Genomic DNA, 19,213 nt, shown 5'->3' on the forward strand with positions numbered 1-19,213 from the left:
TCTTTGATTTGACCTAGTGACCTACTTCTTGATCCCAGATGACCCATATTTAAACTCGACCTAGATTTCATCAAGACAATCATTCTGACCATATTTCATAAAAATCAATTGAAAAATACAACCTCTATCGCATACACAAGGCTTTTCCTTGATTTGATCTAGTGACCTAGTTTTTGACCCCAGATGACCCAAATTGGAACTCGGCCTAGATTTCATCAAGGTAATCATTCTGACCAATATTCATGAAGATCAATTGAAAAATACAGCCTCTATCGCATACACAAGGTTTTTCCTTGATTTGACCTAGTTTTTGACCCCAGATGACCAATTTTCAAACTCGGCCTAGATTTCATCAAGGTAAACATTCTGACCAATATTCATGAAGATCAATTGAAAAATACAGCCTCTATCGCATACACAAGGTTTTTCCTTCATTTGACCTAATGACCTAGTTCTTGACCCCAGATGACCCATTTTGGATCTCGGCTTAGATTTCATCAAGGTAATCATTCTGACGAATATTCATGAAGAACAATTGAAAAATACAGCCTCTATCGCATACACAAGGTTTTTCCTTAATTTGACCTAGTGACCTAGTTTTTGACCCCAGTTGACCCATTTTTGAACTCGGCCTAGATTTCATCAAGGTAATCATTCTGACCAATATTCATGAAGATCAATTGAAAAATACAGCCTCTATCGCATACACAAGGTTTTTCCTTGATTTGACCTAGTGTCCTAGTTTTTGATCCCAGATGACCCATTTTCAAACTCGGCCTAGATTTCATCAAGGTAATCATTCTGACCAATATTCATGAAGATCAATTGAAAAATACAGCCTCTATCGCATACGCAAGGTTTTTCTTTGATTTGACCTAGTGACCTAGTTTTTGACCCCAGATGACCCATTTTCGAACTCAGCCTAGATTTTATCATGGTAATCATTCTGACCAATATTCATGAAGATCAACTGAAAAATACAGCCTCTATCGCATACACAAGGTTTTTCTTTGATTTGACCTAGTGACCTAGTTTTTGATCCCAGATGACCCATTTTCATACTCGTCCTAGATTTCATCAAGGTAATCATTCTGACCAAATTTCATGAAGATCAGTTGAAAAATACAGCCTCTATCACATACACAAGCTAAATGTTGACGGACGACAGACGACAGACGCCGGACATCGAGCGATCAGAAAAACTCACCTGAGCATTTACGGAGCTATATGACTTTTAGTAAAAGCTATATGTACCTGAATGCAAAACTTTAACCAAGATTTTCTAAGTCCAAAAGGGGGCATAATTTGGCCAAAATGCATGTCAGAGTTATGGCTCTTGATGCTATCACCTAGTTTTATAACCATGAAGATACAGTAAAGTTTCAATTCAATATCGGCAACAGTTTTGGAGATAATAACTTGCATGTAAAACTTTAACTAGGATTTTCTAAGTCCAAAAGGGTGCATAGTTTGGCCAAAATACATGTCAGAGTTATGGGGCTTGACCCAATGAGGTTGGTAATTGACCTAAAAATAAGAAAAAATAAGTTTCAAAGCTATATGTTTTTAAATGATAGCTATATGTACTTGCATGCAAAACTTTAACCAGAATTTTCTTAGTCCAACAAGAGTGCTAGAATGTCACAATATACACCCATCATAGCAAATTTCTTTACACTAACACCTGTATTTGCAAATGGAATTTTAATTCTGTGGTTGTGCAGTAATTATTGTACTAATTTTAAGTCCACAAAAAAACAACTCCTTAATAGGTAGAGATACCTTAAAATACACCTAAAATTTGAAAGAAACATCTATGTTGTACCACAGAAAAGTGGTCTTGGTTCTTCCCTACAGTCAATTATAAAGAAGTTACAATATAAGTTATTTACAGTAACAACTAAGGGAAGTAATTCTTTAAAAAAAAAAATCCATAAAAAAATCCTTACAAGGTAGAGATAGGTAAAAATACACCTCAAAATTGGATGTAACATGCATGTTGTACTACAGAAAAGTGGTCTCGATTTTTCCCTACGACTAGTAATGAAAAAGTTACAATATAAGCTATTTATAGTAGCAACAAAGGGAAGTAATTCCAAAGAAGGAACCTGCGCATGACACTCTGTCTCACGATGGTGTACAATTGTGCCAAGTTTCATCAAAATCTCTCCATGCATGAAGAAGAAATGCTCCGGACAAAGTCATTCTTATACCTGACCATTGGCCTCTAAGTGTGACCTTGACCTTAGATCTAGGGACCTGGTTCTTGTGCATGACACTCCATCTCATGATGGTGAACAATTGTGCCAAGTTTCATCAAAATCCCTCTATGCATGAAGAAGACATGTTCCGGACAAAGTCTGTGGACGCCGCCCGCCCGCCCACACGGCTGCCAGGGGCATTCCCATAATATGTCCCGTTTTTCAAACGGGCGTATAAAAAGGGACATAATTTGGCCAAAATGCATGTCAGAGTTATGGCTCTAGATGCTATCACCTAGTTTTATGACTCCGAAGACACATGTGAACCTTCAATTCATTATCTGCATTAGTTTTGGAGATAGTAACTGGTATGTAAAACTTAACCAGGATTTTCTAAGTCCAACCCTAGTGAAAAAATCAATGGAATTCCAGTGGAATGCTACATAAATTCCACTGGAATCTGCTATGTTACTGGAATACCAGTAGAATTACCAAATATACCACTGGAACTGGAATTTGAAATACCAGTAGAGGTGGAACTCCACTGGAATTTGAATTTGAAATACCAGTACAGGTGGAATTCCACTGGAATTTGAATTTGGAATACCAGTACAAGTGGAATTCCACTCAACTGAATTTCATGATTTGTGAATAAAATAGCACCAGTTTTGGCCAAAAAATGATGGTTTTTATATAGTTTGAAATTCTGGACCAGATTTATGTGAATTGCATGGTATTAGCTACAGTAAGTGCCTTATATATGTTGAAAACAAAAGAAGTTTAACCCTTTACCACACAGAACAGAAGCCAAAGTAACCTCTTTTACATAACACTGATAAGTGTTAATCAATAATCAATAATCGGTATATGGCTGATAAAGGTGACTGTCTTATCTGAACAGAGGTGTTGGCATTATTTTGTGATTACACACACTTATGTTAAAAATGTCATTATTTTAATATTTTCTGTAAGTTTGACATTATTTTTGTCAATATAAAGTTTATAGCAATTTAAATTCTCTTTCCGATGATACAAAATTTATTGTAGTTTCTCTTTGAGTTTCGAAGATATAAAGTGTTAAAGTAAGGGAATTACATTCTTAGGCATAAAATTCTGTTTTGGATTACTTTCACATTGAAATTCATATACAATTTCATTTTGATGTTTGAAAGTTTGATTTATAGTTAACAGACTCATCTTCCGAATCGGAATCGGTAAGTATTTATATAAAAAAACAACCATCAAAGTGAATAACACTACAAAAATAACGGATCGTAAAATTTCTGAAAGTGCAAAAAGATCGCTGAGATCGAGACTCGTAACTGACTACAGTACTCTTGTGCTAAAAAATAAAATATTTAGGCAGTAACAAAAGTTGTCATTAGAACTCTGTGACATCTTCAGAGTTATCACCTGAACTCCGTAACACTTGAAAAATCTGACATAAAATTGTTAGATAGTGGTTTATGTTTGCAACTTTGCACTAAAATTAGGCTATTGCATGTGGTGAGGATGAAGAAGCTGAATGAGTAGATTAATATGTATGAATAAGCAAATAATTTGATATTTTACTCAAAATGTCTTGATTTCAAAGAAGTGGCGCTGATTATTAGACTGAACGTTTTTTTTTCTGACGCATAGCACAAAACATTAGGCAACCTTGATCATCAAACTTTAGTTTTACACCCCATTCTCTCTTTTTAAAGATAAATAATTACCATTTTGTCGACCAATTCCTTGTTTTGTCATACAGATATCAGAAGAACTCAACGTTTTCCAGGAATTCCGTAACAGTTATCAGAAGAAAACATGACAGGTTATCAGAAAAACTCCGTCCTTCGTGTAACACAATCCTCCCCCGTGCTTTTATATAATACAAGAGGGTCATGATGACCCTGGATCGCTCACCCGAGTAATATGAGCTACATGTTTCAAATGTCAAACTGATGATTTTTAGAAATTTTTTGGAAGATTTTCAATCAAGTAACCCCTGGGGCAGGGCCAATTTTACCCCGGGGGTCATGATTCGAACAAATTTGTAGAAGTCTACTAGGCAATGTTACATATCAAATATCTAAGATCTAGGCCTTCTGGTTTATTTTGAGCAAATTTATGAAGATTTCACTATGTACAATCAAGTAACCCCTGGGGCTGGGTCAATTTGACCCTGGGGGGTCAGGATTTGAACAAATTTTGTAGAGGTCCACTAGGCAATGCTACATGTCAAATATCTAAGCTCTAGGCCTTCTGGTTTATTTTTAGAAAATTTTGAAGATTTTTCTATGTACAATCAAGTAACCCCATGGGGCAGGGTCAATTTGATCCCGGGGGTCATGATTTGAAACTTTTTTGTAGAAGTCTATTAGGCAATGCTACATATCAAATATCTAAGATCTAGGCCTTCTGGTTTATTTTAAGAAAATTTTTGAAGATTTTCCAATATAAAATCAAGTGACCCCATGGGGTGGGGGTCAATTTTGACCCCAGGGGTCATGATTTGAATAAATTTTGTAGAGGTCCACTAGGCAATGCTACATATCAAATATCTAAGATCTAGGCCTTCTGGTTTATTTTAAGAACATTTTTGAAGATTTTCCAATATAAAATCAAGTGACCCCTGGGGCGGGGGTCAATTTTGACCCCAGGGGTCATGATTTGAATAAATTTTGTAGAGGTCCACTAGGCAATGCTACATGTCAAATATCTAAGCTCTAGGCCTTCTGGTTTATTTTTAGAAAATTTTGAAGATTTTTCTATGTATAATCAAGTAACCCCATGGGACGGGGTCAATTTGACCCCGGGGGTCATGATTTGAATAAACTTTGTAGAAGTCTACTAGGCAATGCTACATGTCAAATATCTAAGATCTAGGCCTTCTGGTTTATTTTTAGAAATTTTTTGAAGATTTTCCTATAAAATCAAGTGACCCCTGAGGGGGGTCATGGTTTGAACAAATTTTGTAGAGGTCCACTAGGCAATGCTACATGTCAAATATCTAAGCTCTAGGCCTTCTGGTTTATTTTTTAAATTTTTTTGAAGATTTTCCTATAGAAATCTATGTAAAATCAAGTGACCCCTGGGGCGGGGTCAATTTTGACCCCGGGGTCATGATTTGAACAGCTTTAGTAGAGGTCCACTAGGCAATGCTACATGTCAAATAACTAAGCTCTAGGGCTTCTGGGTTCTGAGAAGAAGATTTTTTAAGATTTTCCTATGTAAAATCAAGTGACCCCTGGGGCGGGGTCAATTTTGACCCCAGGATCATGATTTGAAAAAAATTGGTAGAGGTCCACTAGGCAATGCTTCACACCAAATATCTAAGCTCTAGGGCTTCTGGTTTTTGAGAAGAAGATTTTTAAAGTTTTTCCTTTCAGTTGCCATGGCAACCAGAGTTCTGCATGGAATTCAATTCTTTGAACAATTTTTGTAGAGCTTCATCCAAGGAACATTCCTGTGAAGTTTGGTTGAAATTGGCCTAGCGGTTTATGAGGAGATGTTGTTATGGACGCCGGACGGTGAGCGATCAGAATAGCTCACCCTGAGCCTTTGGCTCTGGTGGGCAAAAAATAGATAGAGTGAAAGTGCACAAAAACTTCAACCAGAAATTCTAAGTAAAATGGTGATATATATTGTGTCATATGATGTGGGTGATGTTGAGAAATAACTATTCTAAGTTTGAAGCAAATCCATCAAGAAATAATAGAGATAAAGTGACATCAAAACCTAACCAAGATGTGAACATTGACACAAACACATAGGTGATTAAAACAGTTCTCCATATACTTTGTATAGATGAGCTAGAAAGCTAAACACCAGAAACAGACACAGCACAATCACAATAACCTTTAGTCACAAGAGATAAAAGTAGAGTTTACTCACCATATAGTATAACCTCCTTCCGCTACTCATTGCAGGTAAGGCAGTCTTTTTAGCACTTATGTTTCTAAACACCAAGAAGATCATGTAGCAGAGGAAGAAGAAATAACATGATGCTGCAATGGCTGCTACAATGATGAAAGACAGCTGATTGTGTGTTAAGGAAAATTACAATAACAGTAATAATATCTTTAGTTAAAAAGAGAAGGTAACACATTAAGAACAAGAAAAGTGGAAATTCCACGAAAACCAGATTTTCAAACTTTGCATCACGCCAACATGTTCTTTAAACAAGAGGGTCATTGACCCTAAAGCGCTGTTGGGTATTGCAGGTAAACTATATAAGAACGCACATCTGGTTCATATGAATCTATTATTCGAACTAAAAATGTTTACAATATAGAGAAGTGACAACAATGATGCCAAAATGTAATACATATAAATAGCATTAAATGTTGTGATACATAAATGTACGTTATTTCCAACAAGCGCTCACCTGTGTACAAGACATAAATGTACGTTATTTCCAACAAGCGCTCACCTGTGTACAAGGCTTCAAGTGTGTTTGTATACCATCCGTCTGTGCTTATAAGACGACCTTTTGAGGCTTACTTTTTTACCTTTAATTTCCAACTCGTCTTATATGCAAGTGCAAAACCAAGACCCAAAATTGTCAGAATAAGTGGATCAAAAACATATCCAAGTTTTTTTCTTCGTTAATATCAGATAGAAATTCTGTGAAAAATGGAGAAATTTCTATCAATAACGGAACTTAAAACATTTTTACAGGAAAAATCCTTAACTCCTACTGAAATATCCTTGCAAAACAAATAGAAAATCATATACACACATGATGCACTGAAACAGCATTTGTCTAAAGTGAAACAGGAAACGGAATATAGTAACTGGATATGTCTAAACTATTAACAAAACGGATGTTAAAAACATCAGGACAGATCGGTGTAGTGTACAACCGCTTTGGTGAGGGAAATAATTTGAACAATCTTGGTAGAGGACCACTAGATGATGCTACATACCAAATATCAAAGGCCTAGGCCCTGTGGTTTTGGACAAGAAGATTTTCAAAGTTTTTCCCTATATAAATTATGTAAATTATGAAAATAAACAAAGGGTCATAACTCACTCAAAAATTGTTGAACCAGTCTCATTTTCAGATGGACATAATGAGGGTATCAATACATCATTCTGACAAAGTTTGGTCAAAATCCCCCCAGTAGTTTCTGAGGTGATGCGATAACAAGAAATTGTCAACGGACAGATGGAAGGACGACGGACCACGGACGCAGAGTGATTTGAATAGCCCGCCATCTGATGATGGTGGGCTAAAAAGAGATGCTTTACAAACAAGAGATCACAGAGTGATCTTGGCGCCAACCATTGAACCATTTTTGAATGTTCCAATTTCGAGACTAGCACAAGGTCAAATTTCATTTCGGTACACAACACTGTGCATGTGGTCCATGCATGTGGTCCAAATTTGAAAGCTGTAGCTTGAGAAATGTGAAAGTAGGTCACAAGATCAATTTCAAGGTCGAAGTATACAAAAATATGCATGTGCTTCAAATCTGGAGGCTGCAGCTTGAGAAATGTGAAAGTAGGTAAAAATCAATGTCAAATTTCAATTCAGAACACAAAAATATGCATGTGATCCAAATCTGAAGCCTGTAGCTTCAGAAATGTGAAAGTAGGTCACTAGGTCATTCTCAAGATCAAAGTTCATTTCCAAAGTTCATTTCGGTACACAAAACTATGCATGTGGTCCAAATTTGAAGGCTGTAGCTTGAGAAATGTGAAAGTAGGTCACTAGGTCAAATCAAGGTCAAATTCCATTTCAAAAAACAAACTATGCATGTGGTCCAAAGTTGAAGCCTGTACCTTCAAAAATGTGAAAGTAGGTCACTAGGTCAATGTCAAAGTCAAAGTTTTTTTTCGGTACACAAAACTATGCATGTGGTCCAATTTGAAGGCTGTAGCTTGAGAAATGTGAAAGTAGGTCACTAGGTCAAAATCAAGGTCAAATTTCATTTCGGAACATGAAACTATGCATGTGGTCCAAATTTGAAGTCTGTACCTTCAAAAATGTGAAAGTAGGTCACTAGGTCAATGTCAAGGTCAAAGTTTTTTCCGGTGCACAAAACTAAGCATGTGGTCCGAATTTAAAAGCTGTAGCTTGAGAAATGTGAAAGAAGGTCACTAGGTCAAAATCAAGGTCAAATTTCATTTCGGAACACGAAACTATGCATGTGGTCCAAATTTGAAGCCTGTACCTTCAAAAATGTGAAAGTAGGTCACTAGGTCAATGTCAATGTCAAAGTTTTTTCTGGTGAACAAAACTATGCATGTGGTCCAAATTTGAAGGCTGTAGCTTGAGAAATGTGAAAGTAGGTCACTAGGTCAAAATCAAGGTCAAATTTCATTTCAAAACACAAAACTGTGCATGTGGTCCAAATTTGAAGCCTGTACCTTCAAAAATGTGAAAGTAGGTCACTAGGTCAATGTCAAGGTCAAAGTTTTTTTTCGGTACACAAAACTATGCAGGTGGTCCAAATTTGAAGGCTGTAGCTTGAGAAATGTGAAAATAGGTCACTAGGTCAAAATCAAGGTCAAATTTCATTTCGGAACACGAAACTATGCATGTGGTCTAAATTTGAAGGCTGTACCTTCAAAAATGTGGAAGTAGGTCACTAGGTCAATGTCAAGGTCAAAGTTTTTTCTTCAAATTTGGACCACATGCATAGTTTTGTGTACCGAAAAAAACTTTTTTTTTTTTTTTTTTTTGGTTGGGTTTAACGTCGCAGACAAAATTATAGGTTATATGGCGACTTGACCTTGACATTGACCTAGTGACCTACTTTCAGATTTTTGAAGGTACAGGCTTCAAATTTGGAGACAAAAAATAGGAGGTGTGCAAGTTCATATCATGATAAAGACTCATGCAAGGTTTCATCCATTTACATGAAATACTTTTTGAGTTAGACGTGTCACAAGGTGAAAATGTGCATTTTTGACTATTTCAGGGGCCATAACTCTGGAAATAGGGGGCAGAACCAGATGTAAAATAGGAGGTGCGCAAGTTCATATCATGGTTAAGACTAATGCAAGGTTTCATGAATTTATATCAAAAACCTTTTGAGCTAGGCATGTCAAAAGGTGAAAATGTTGAGATCGGAACATGGGGTTTGCGCATGACACTCCTTCTCATTGAGGTAAACATTCGTGCCAGATATATAAGCAAGACTGGTCCATGCATGTCAAAGTTATGGTCCGAACAAAATCTGACTAACGCATGCACAGACACACACACGCACCGACCCGCCACCGACTATATCCAGCTCAACAAAAATTAAGGTAGGTAGGTCGGAATTTTTTTTTTTTTATTTGTTTTTTTATTAAGTGAGACTTTTCGGAAATTATTTTTGTGTCAAAAAATAAATATAAACAAGAGGGCCATGCCCTATATCACTCACCTGAGTTTAATGCTCGCTTGAACAAACTTCTTTGCTAAAGCTTCAAAAACAAAACAAGAGGGCCATGACGGCCCTATATCACTCAACTGAGTTTAATTGCTAGCTTGAACAAATTTCTTTGCTAAAGCTTCAAAAACAAACAAAAACTAGGTGAGAAAGTCATGGTGTAGATTCTTCAAGTACTGAAATCTGTTAAAAAATTGTACATGTGGTCCAAATCTCTTTGCTGTATCTTCAAAAACAAGAAAGTAGGTCAGTAAGTAAGGGTTAATAATATTTAAGATGAGTATTGAAATCTGTATCAAAAGTTCTACATGTGGTCCAAATTTCAATGCTGTATCTTCAAAAACAAGGAAGTGATCAGAAGGTCACGATTAAGACTATTCAAGATGAGTATTGAAATCTGTATAAAAAAAATATACAAGTGGTCCAAATTTCTATACTGTAACTTCAAAAATGAAAAGGTAGGTCAGCAGAACATGATTAAGACTATTCAAGAGGAGTATTGAAAACTGTATCAAACATTATACATGTGATCCAAATCATTTTGCTGTAGCTTCAGAAACAAGAAAGTAGGTCAGTAGGTCAGGGCTAAGAACATTAAAGATGAGTATTAAAATCTTTATCGAAAGTTATTGACGTGGTCAAAATTTCTATGCTGTTAAGATCGGTGTGCAAACTGTACATGTCATCCAAATTTCAAGGCTGTATCTTAAAAAACAAGAAAATAGGTCAGTAGGTCAAGTGACCCCTAATTACTTGGGATCATCAGGTAATTATAATTAAACAATCCAGGAAATATGATCAGATAATTTTGGAAGTATTTTTTCCTGTATAACTCATATACAAGTGACCCCCAGTGCAGGGCCTCTTTTCACCCCAGGGGCATAATTTGAACAATCTTTTTAGAGAACCACTAGGCAATGCTACATACCAAATATCAAAGGCTTAAGCCTTGAACTTTCAGACATGAAGAGTTTTAATTTTTTTTCCTGTATGTCTATGTTAAAGTTGGGGCCCCCGGGGCAGGGCCTCTTTTTACCCAAGGGGCATAATTTGAACAATTATGGTAGAGGACCATTAGGCAATGCAACATACTAAATATCAAAAACCTTGGCCTTGGAGTTTCAGAACAAAAGATTTTTTTAAAGTTTTTTCCTATATAAGTCTATGTAAAACTTGGTATCCCCGGGGCAAGCCTCTTTTCACCCCAGGGACATAATTTGAACAAACTTAATAGAGGACCACAAGGCAATGCTACATACCAAATATCAAAGGCCTAGGTCTTGTGGTTTCAGACGAGAAGATTTTTAAAGTTTTCTCCTATATAACTCTATGTAAAACTTGGGACCCCCCGGGATGGGGCCTCTTTTCACCCCAGGGTCTTAATTTGAACAATTTTGGTAGAGGACCATAAGGCAATGCTACATACCAAATATCAAAGGCCTAGGTCTTGTGGTTTCAGACAATAAGATTTTTAATATTTTTTTCCTATATAAGTCTATAAAATTGGGCTCCCGGGGCAGGGCCTCTTTTCACCCCAGGGTAATAATTTGAACAATCTTGGTAGAGGACCACCAGGCAATGCTACATACCAAATATCAAAGGCCTATGTCTTGTTGTTTAAGACAAGACGATTTTTAAAGTTTTTTCCTAAAACTGTCTATGTAAACCCCCCGGGAGGGGCCTCTTTTCACCCCAGAGGCATAATTAGAACAATCTTGGTAGAGGACCACAAGACGATGGAGATCAACTAGGCAATGATAATTACCAAATATCAAAGGCCTAGCCCTTGAACTTTCAGACAAGAAGATTTTTTCCCCTATATAAGTCTATGTAAAACTTGGGACCCCCTGAGTGGGGCCTCTTTTCAACTTATTGGCATAATTTGAATAATCTGGGTAGAGGACCACTAGGCCATGCAACATACCATATAACAAAAGCCTGGGCCTTGCGGTTTTGGACAAGTAGATTTTTCAAGTTTTTCCTATATAAGTCTATATAAACCATGTGACCTCCAGGGCAGGGCCATATTTGACCCTAGGGGGAAAATTTGAATAAACTTGGTAGAGGACTATTAAATGATGCCACATACCAAATATCAAAGCACCAGACCCTGAGGTTTTGAACAAAAAGATTTTTGAAGTATTTCCCTATATAAGTCTTTATAAACCACGGGACCCCTGGGGCCGGGCCATATTAAACCCTAGGGGGATAATTTGAACAATCTTGGTAGAGAACAACTAGATGATGCTACATTACAAATATCAAAGACCTAGGCACTATGGTTTTAGACAAGAAGATTTTCTAAGTTTTACCTATATAAGTCTTTATTTAAAGCCATGTGACCCCCAGGGTGGGGCCATATTTGACCCTAGGGCAATAATTTGAACAATCTTAGTAGAGAACCACTAGATGATGTCACATACAAAATATCAAAGCCCTAAATATATCCCTGAGGTGGGCCGGTGGTCTAGTGGTAACACGCTTGACTGTCAATCCAGAGGTCCGGGGTTCGAATCCCGGTCCAGGCACTGGAAATTTCTGAGATGCTCTTGAGTGTCTCCCACCTAACTAGAGGCCTGTACTGGTTCTTCCCAGGAAAGACGGCTTCGCGTGTATCGGTGCTATACACCGGGCACGTTAAAGAACCAGACTGTCTATTCGAAAAGAGCTAGGCTAAGTTACCCGGACACGTCTGTATCTGAAAAGTTCTCTCTGTCTTTTCTGGGGGCTTTATCTCACTCTGTCCCTCTGGTCAGATCGCTCTGTGTCTGTACTAGGAGAGGATGATTTCGCGACCTGTGTGGCTGCAGTTGCTGTAAAGCGCCTTTGAACGTGTTTATCATGAAAAGGGCGCTATATAAATCTGGTAAAATAATAATAATAATACCTTAAAAACTCGAATATATCACGCTAGCATGTATACGATGCACCCCCGATCTTGTATCAAAATCTTGGGAAAAATGTTTACATTGGAATATATCACGCACCGAAAAATCAGTCGAAAACGTTGTTTACAATGTCGAAATCGGCCATTAGCGGTATGCGTAAAAACAATTTCTCGTGAAAATCACAATTGCTGCATAATCGGTTACAGACAACAGTGACAATAACTGACAGACAAATTCTTTCTAAAGTATTTGAGAACTTTCTCAAGCTGTCAACACCTTAGCACTTTAACAGACGTGCGAACAAACATCTCATAATTATGGGCACATCAAACGAGAAAATCGCGGCTAATTAGCGTGTTTGTTTAACAATGTACGAGCTGCTATATTGATCAGTAATAATTTGCTGGAAATAAAGAAATAACAAACGATCTGTTTTAATTGCAATTTATTTGAGCATCCTTGAAAGATAATGATTTTAATGATCAAACACCAACAACCCGGAACTGCGAAATTTTGTATTTTGCCTAATTATTAAACTGACACATTATCCGGTGCTCTGGATATGTACGATACTTACTAATTAAATTTACAAATACAAAAAATTTAAACTCACAAATAAAATCAACTTTACCGTATATCATCAGAGGTTCTGTTCCGTACGTGTTTTTAGACCCGCCCAATAAAACGCTCTTCAAGAGGAGGTTAAAAAAGCACGGCCCAAAATGTAAACACATGACAGTTGACAAAATTGTTCGATTTTCGCCGATATTTTCGGGTTTTCAAGCTGGAAAAAAATGTTTGAAGCTCTATCTTGGTATATATTACGCATCCCTTTAAGAAAAGGAAAAAAATCGTAAAAAAACTGCGTCATATATTTAAATTTTTACGGTAATAATAATAATATAAGTCTATATAAACCATGTAACCACCGGGACAGGGCCATATCTCACCCTCGGGGAATAATTTGAACAATCTTGGTAGAGGACAACTAGATGATGCTTCTTACCAAATATCAAAGCCCTAGGCCCTGTGGTTTTGGACAAGAAGATTTTCAAAGTTTTTTCCTATACAGTCGAACTTGTGCTAGCGACCACCCGTGAATAGCGACCACCTGTCGACAATGACCGGTCTCTGGTCCCCCCATAGAAAAATGCTCATAAAAAGGCCGTGAATAGCGACCACCTGGCGACCGTGACCAGCGACCGGCCTAATTCATTCCCAAGGGTCATATTTGCCCACCAATAACGACCAAGCTGGACCGTTCCGGCATGAAAATATTTGAAATCCGCCGAATTTTCATGACTTTCTCATTATAGCAACGATAATAATAACTGCTTGAATGAAAATTTGCAAGTTTGCACCGGCCGAATTTATACACAGAACATAAAGAAAGAAAGAAGCTGTAAAAATACTTTTTATCAGCATGATAATGGCTAACTGAGAAGTGACCCTTCCCCCCGAATAAAGACCACCTGTGAACAAAGACCACTTTTGCTTGTTCCGAAGAGTGGTCTTTGTTCACAGGTTTGACTGTATATGTCTATACAAGTGGGTCATAATGACCCTGGATCGCTCACCTGAGTAATATGAGCTACATGTATCAAATGTCAAACTTGTGCTAAAATATTAAGAAAGTTGGTCAGTAGGTTACATTCATGGTCACTGGAAGTCAGTTTTAAGATCAGTGTGCAAAACTGTACATGTCAACCAAATTTCAAGGCTGTATCTTAAACAAGAGGGTCATAGACCCTAAAGCGCTCACCTGTGTACAAGGCTTCAAGTGTGTTTGTATAAGTACAGAGTTAGGTTTCTTCTATGTTAGCCTATATTATATACATGTCACACACACTTTTGAACCTAGGGAAATAATTTGAACAATTATGGTAGACATTACAAATCTGATATTACATGCCAAATATCAAGGCTCTAGCTATTATTGATTCAGAGAAGAAAAGTGACCACGCCCCCAGTTTTTTGACAAATCAGAAAAATTTGAACAATCTTTGTAGAGGGTCACACAAGAACCATTTGTGTAAAATTATTTTAAAATCGGGCTTGCAGTTTCAAACAAGAAGACTTAAAGTTTCCACTATATACATATAGGGAAAAGTGACCACGCCCTCTGGCGGCCATGTTTTTTGACGAAATCAAAATAATTTGAACAATCTTGGTAGAGGGTGACACAAGGACCATTTGTGTAAAATTTTAAAATCGAGTATTTTGAAATCGAGCTAGCAGTTTCACACAAGAAGATTTTTAAAGTTTCCATTATATATACATATAGGGAAAAGTGACCGCGCCCTCTGGCGGCCATGTTTTTTGACGAAATCAAAATAATTTGAACAATCTTGGTAGAGGGTGACACAAGGACCATTTGTGTAAAATTTTAAAATTGAGTATTTTGAAATCGAGCTAGCAGTTTCACACAAGAAGATTTTTAAAGTTTCCATTATATATACATACAGGGAAAAGTGACCGCACCCTCTGGCGGCCATGTTTTTTGACGAATCAAAATAATTTGAACAATCTTGGTAGAGGGTGACACAAGGACCATTTGTGTAAAATTTTAAAATCGATTATTTTAAAATCGAGTATTTTGAAACCGAGCTAGCAGTTTCACACAAGAAGATTTTTAAAGTTTCCATTATATATACATATAGGGAAAGTGACCGCACCCTCTGGCGGCCATGTTTTTTGACGAATCAAAATAAGTTGAACAATCTTGGTAGAGGGTGACACAAGGACCATTTGTGTAAAATTTTAAAATCGATTATTTTAAAATCGGGCTAGCAGTTTCACACAAGAAGATTTTTAAAGTTTCCACTATATACATTTAGGGAAAAGTGACCGCACCCTCTGGCGGCCATGTTTTTTGACAAATCAAAATAATTTGAACAATCTTGGTAGAGGGTCACACAAGGACCATTTGTGTAAAATCATTTTAAAATCAGGCTAACAGTTTCACACAAGAATTTTTTTTAAAGTTTCCACTATTTACATATAGGGAAAAGTGACCATGCCCTCTGGCGGCCATGTTTTTTGACGAATCAAAATAATATGAACAATCTTGGTAGAGGGTCACACAAGGACCATTTGTGTAAAATTACTCTAAAATCGGGCTAGCAGTTTCATACAAGAAGATTTTTAAAGTTTCCACTATATACATACAGTGACCACGCCCTCCAGAGGCCATGTTTTTTCTACAACTTATATTAATCACTCTCGACACCTCATTCCTGATGGAATCCATCGCCATGAGGGTATGAGAATTTTCTATTTTTAGCTCTGGCAGCTCCTATGTGCAACCAAGCAGAACCGTTTAAATAACTTTGGTAGAGGACCACCCAAGAAACATCATGGCCAAGTTTCATCAAAATCCATTCATTGATTTTGGAGGGGATTCATTTAAACACAAATGTTGAGGCCGGACAGACAATTTGACCGACGCACGCACACATGCACGATGGACGCCGGACACAGCGTGATCACAACAGCTCACCATGAGCACTTTGTGCTCAGGTGAGCTAAAAACAAGAAAGTAGGTCAGGGTGGGGCCTCTTTTTACTCCAGGGGCATCATTCGAATAATCTTGTTAGAAATCAACTAGGCAATGATACATACCAAATATCAAAGGCCTAGGCCTTGAACTTTCAGACAAGAATATATATTTTTTTCCTATATATGTAAAACTTGGGAAACCCTGGGTGGGGCCTCTTTTCAACTAAGGGGCATAATTTGAATAATCTTGGTAGAGGACCACTAGGCAATGCAACATACCAAATATCAAAAGCCTAGGCCTTCCAGTTTCAGACAAGAAGATTTTTAAAGTTTTTCCTATATAAGTATATGTAAAACTATGGACCCCCAGGGAAGGGCCTCTTTTCACCCAGGGTAATAATTTGAACAATCTTGGTAGAGGACCTATAAGGCAATTACTACTAAACATCAAGGCCTAGTTCTGTTGGTTTTAGACAAAGATTTTTCCTACACAAGTCTATATAAACCATGTGACCCGGGCCTGGGCAGGGCAATATTTGAGCCTAGGGGGATAAATTGAACAAACTTCATAAAGGACCAATACATGATACTTCATACCAAAATATCAAAGCCCTAGGCTCTGCAGTTTTCGACAAGAAGATTTTCAAAGTTTTTCCCTTTATAAGTCTATATTAACCATGTGACGTCTGGGGTGGGGCCATATTTGAACCTAGGGGGTTAGTTTTAAAAAACTTGGCAGAGGACTATTTGATGATGCTACATACAAAATATCAAAGCCTTAAGCCCTGTGGTTTTGGACTAGAATATTTTCAAAGTTTTCCCTATATAAGTGTATCTGAACAGGGCCATATTTGATCCTAGCGGGATATTGAACTAACTTGGTAGAGGGCCATTAGATGATGCCATATACCAAATATCAAAGCCCTAGCTACTGTGGTTTTGGAAAAGAAGATTTTTAAAGATTTTCCTTTCAGTTGCCATGGCAAACAGTGTTCCGTATGGAATTCAACTCTTTGAACAATTTCTAAAGAGGATCACACAGGGAACATCCCTGTGAAGTTTCATCAAAATTGGACTGGTGGTTTAGTTGCAGATGTGTTGATGGACGACAGATGACAAAGGATGCCCGACAATCACCGACCACAAATGCTCACCCTTGAGCAATTTGTGCTCAGGTGAGCCAATAACTCATATAACAAGGGGCCGGGCCTCTTTTCACCACAGAGGCATAATTTGAACAATCTTGTTAGAGAACTACTAGGCAAAGCTCCATAAAAAATATCAAAGGCATTATTATAAGGCCTTGAACTTTCAGACAAGAAATTTTTTTAAGTTTCTTCCTATATAAGTCTATGCAAAACTTGGGACCCCCAGGACAGGGCTTCTTCTGACCCAGGGGCATAATCTGAACAATTTTGGTAGAGAACCACTAGGCAATGCTCCATATTAAATATCAAAGGCCTAGCCCTTGAACTTTCAGACAAGAATTTTTCCCCTATACAAGTTTGTGTTAAACTTGCGACTCCCGGTGCGGGGCCATTTTTCACTCCAGGGTAATAAATTTGAACAATCTTAATAGAGGACCACAAGGCAATGCTACATACTAAATATCAAAGGCCTAGGTCTTGTGGTTTCAGAGAAGAATATTTTTTTTCCTATGTAAGTCTATGTAAAACTTGGGACCCCCGGGGCGGGGCCTCTTTTAATCCCAGGGGCATAATTTGAACAACAATCTTAATAGAGGACAATTACATGATGTCACATGCAAAATATCAAGGCTCTATGCCTTGCGGCTTTGGACAAGAAGATTTTTTAAAGTTTTTCCTTTCGGTTTCCATGGCAACCAGATTTCTAAGTGGAATTCAATTTTTTTAACAATTTTGAAAGAGGGCCACCTATGGATCATTCCTTGAAGTTTGGTGTAAATCGGCCCAGTGGTTTCAAAGAAGATTGTTTTAGAAATTGTTGACGGACAGACAATGCACGATGGATGACGGACATTGAGCAGTCACAAAAAACTCAACATGAGCCTTTGGCTCAGGTGAGCTAAAAAATATAATAGAATAATATAAGAAATCATCATAAGAAAGGGAAGTAATTCTGAAGAAAATACACCAGTATTTTTTAATTAGGTTCATGGGGTCTACAGCATTGTAGATAATTTTTTGACCATATGGGTAAATACACCAACTTTTCACAGCATGGGGGTAAATAGTCAAATTACGCATTGACTGATGGGTAAATGTACCAAACTGTTTAATTTAGACAAAGATAACTATAGAACTGCTTTTGAGAAAAGCGCATGTCTCCCACAACTGCCTAATCATCTAAATAGTAAGTCATTCTTTATATACTGTTTACCCACTACAAATATACCTTTGAAGAGTAAAAAGGCTGATTCAATAGCCTTAATTCTGAAGGGCCTCGGATGATTTGGCTAGTTAATGAACATGGCCAAGGAGTTATGGTCAAAAACATTTGGTTCAAGTTAGGTGAAGATCGGATGAAAACTGTTCGACTTAGAGCGCGGACAAGAGTGAAACGGCTGATTTTCGGGAATTCAAGGGCCTTACTTCCGAAGTGCCTGGGTCAATTTGGCTAGTTATCAAACTTTGCCGAGGACTTATGGTCAAACACATTTTGTTCAAGTTTGGTGAAGATCGGATGAGAAATGTTCGACTTAGAGGGCGGACAAGATTTGTGACAGACAGACGGACACACACAGACAGGAGTAATAGTTTACCAATTATTTTCATATAATTTGTGGCTGGATAACACCTACGTAGGCATTTTGTGAAGATGCAACTTTTATGTGTTATATGTGAAGTATATGATATAAGTAGTTCATTGAAGCCGGTAGTCACAATCCTAAGGTCAAATTAAGGTAAAAAAATTAGGTCAAAGGTCATTAAGTGCAGTTTTTACAAATTTCACTTATATGGCATCATATCTTCGCCATTTGATGAAATAAGTGAGCAAAATTGATATTTAATTGAAGCCAATGTATTTAACTATGAAATAAAATCACTATATGCAAATTAGCTCATTTGCATATTAATTAATAGCAGAGCTACTGGCGCCGCATTACGGTTAGGCGTATGAACAAGAAAACAAATAGAGAGATCTAACTGTGTATACTATCGAGTTGAAAATTTGTGGTACTTTTTGGAATCGGTGTTGTTCGGATTTTTTCATGTGCTCTATGCACATAGTAATTAATCAGTAAAGACGTCAGTAGATGCTTACTGTTTACGGT

At 37.3% G+C, this 19,213-nt stretch overlaps 1 protein-coding gene across 1 annotated transcript in view; it reads right to left on the minus strand.

Annotated features, from left to right (window-relative positions):
* LOC123535926 (protein wntless-like) overlaps positions 1-19,213 on the minus strand; it is a 216,688-nt gene that overhangs the window by 40,998 nt on the left and 156,477 nt on the right. The window contains exon 11 of the mRNA XM_053529210.1: positions 6,081-6,224. Within this exon, the coding sequence (XP_053385185.1) occupies positions 6,081-6,224 (144 nt within the window). The remainder of the gene's footprint in view (positions 1-6,080; positions 6,225-19,213) is intronic.

The sequence above is a fragment of the Mercenaria mercenaria genome, chromosome 17 (assembly GCF_021730395.1).
Source record: "Mercenaria mercenaria strain notata chromosome 17, MADL_Memer_1, whole genome shotgun sequence".
Classification (NCBI taxonomy): Eukaryota; Metazoa; Mollusca; class Bivalvia; order Venerida; family Veneridae; genus Mercenaria; species Mercenaria mercenaria.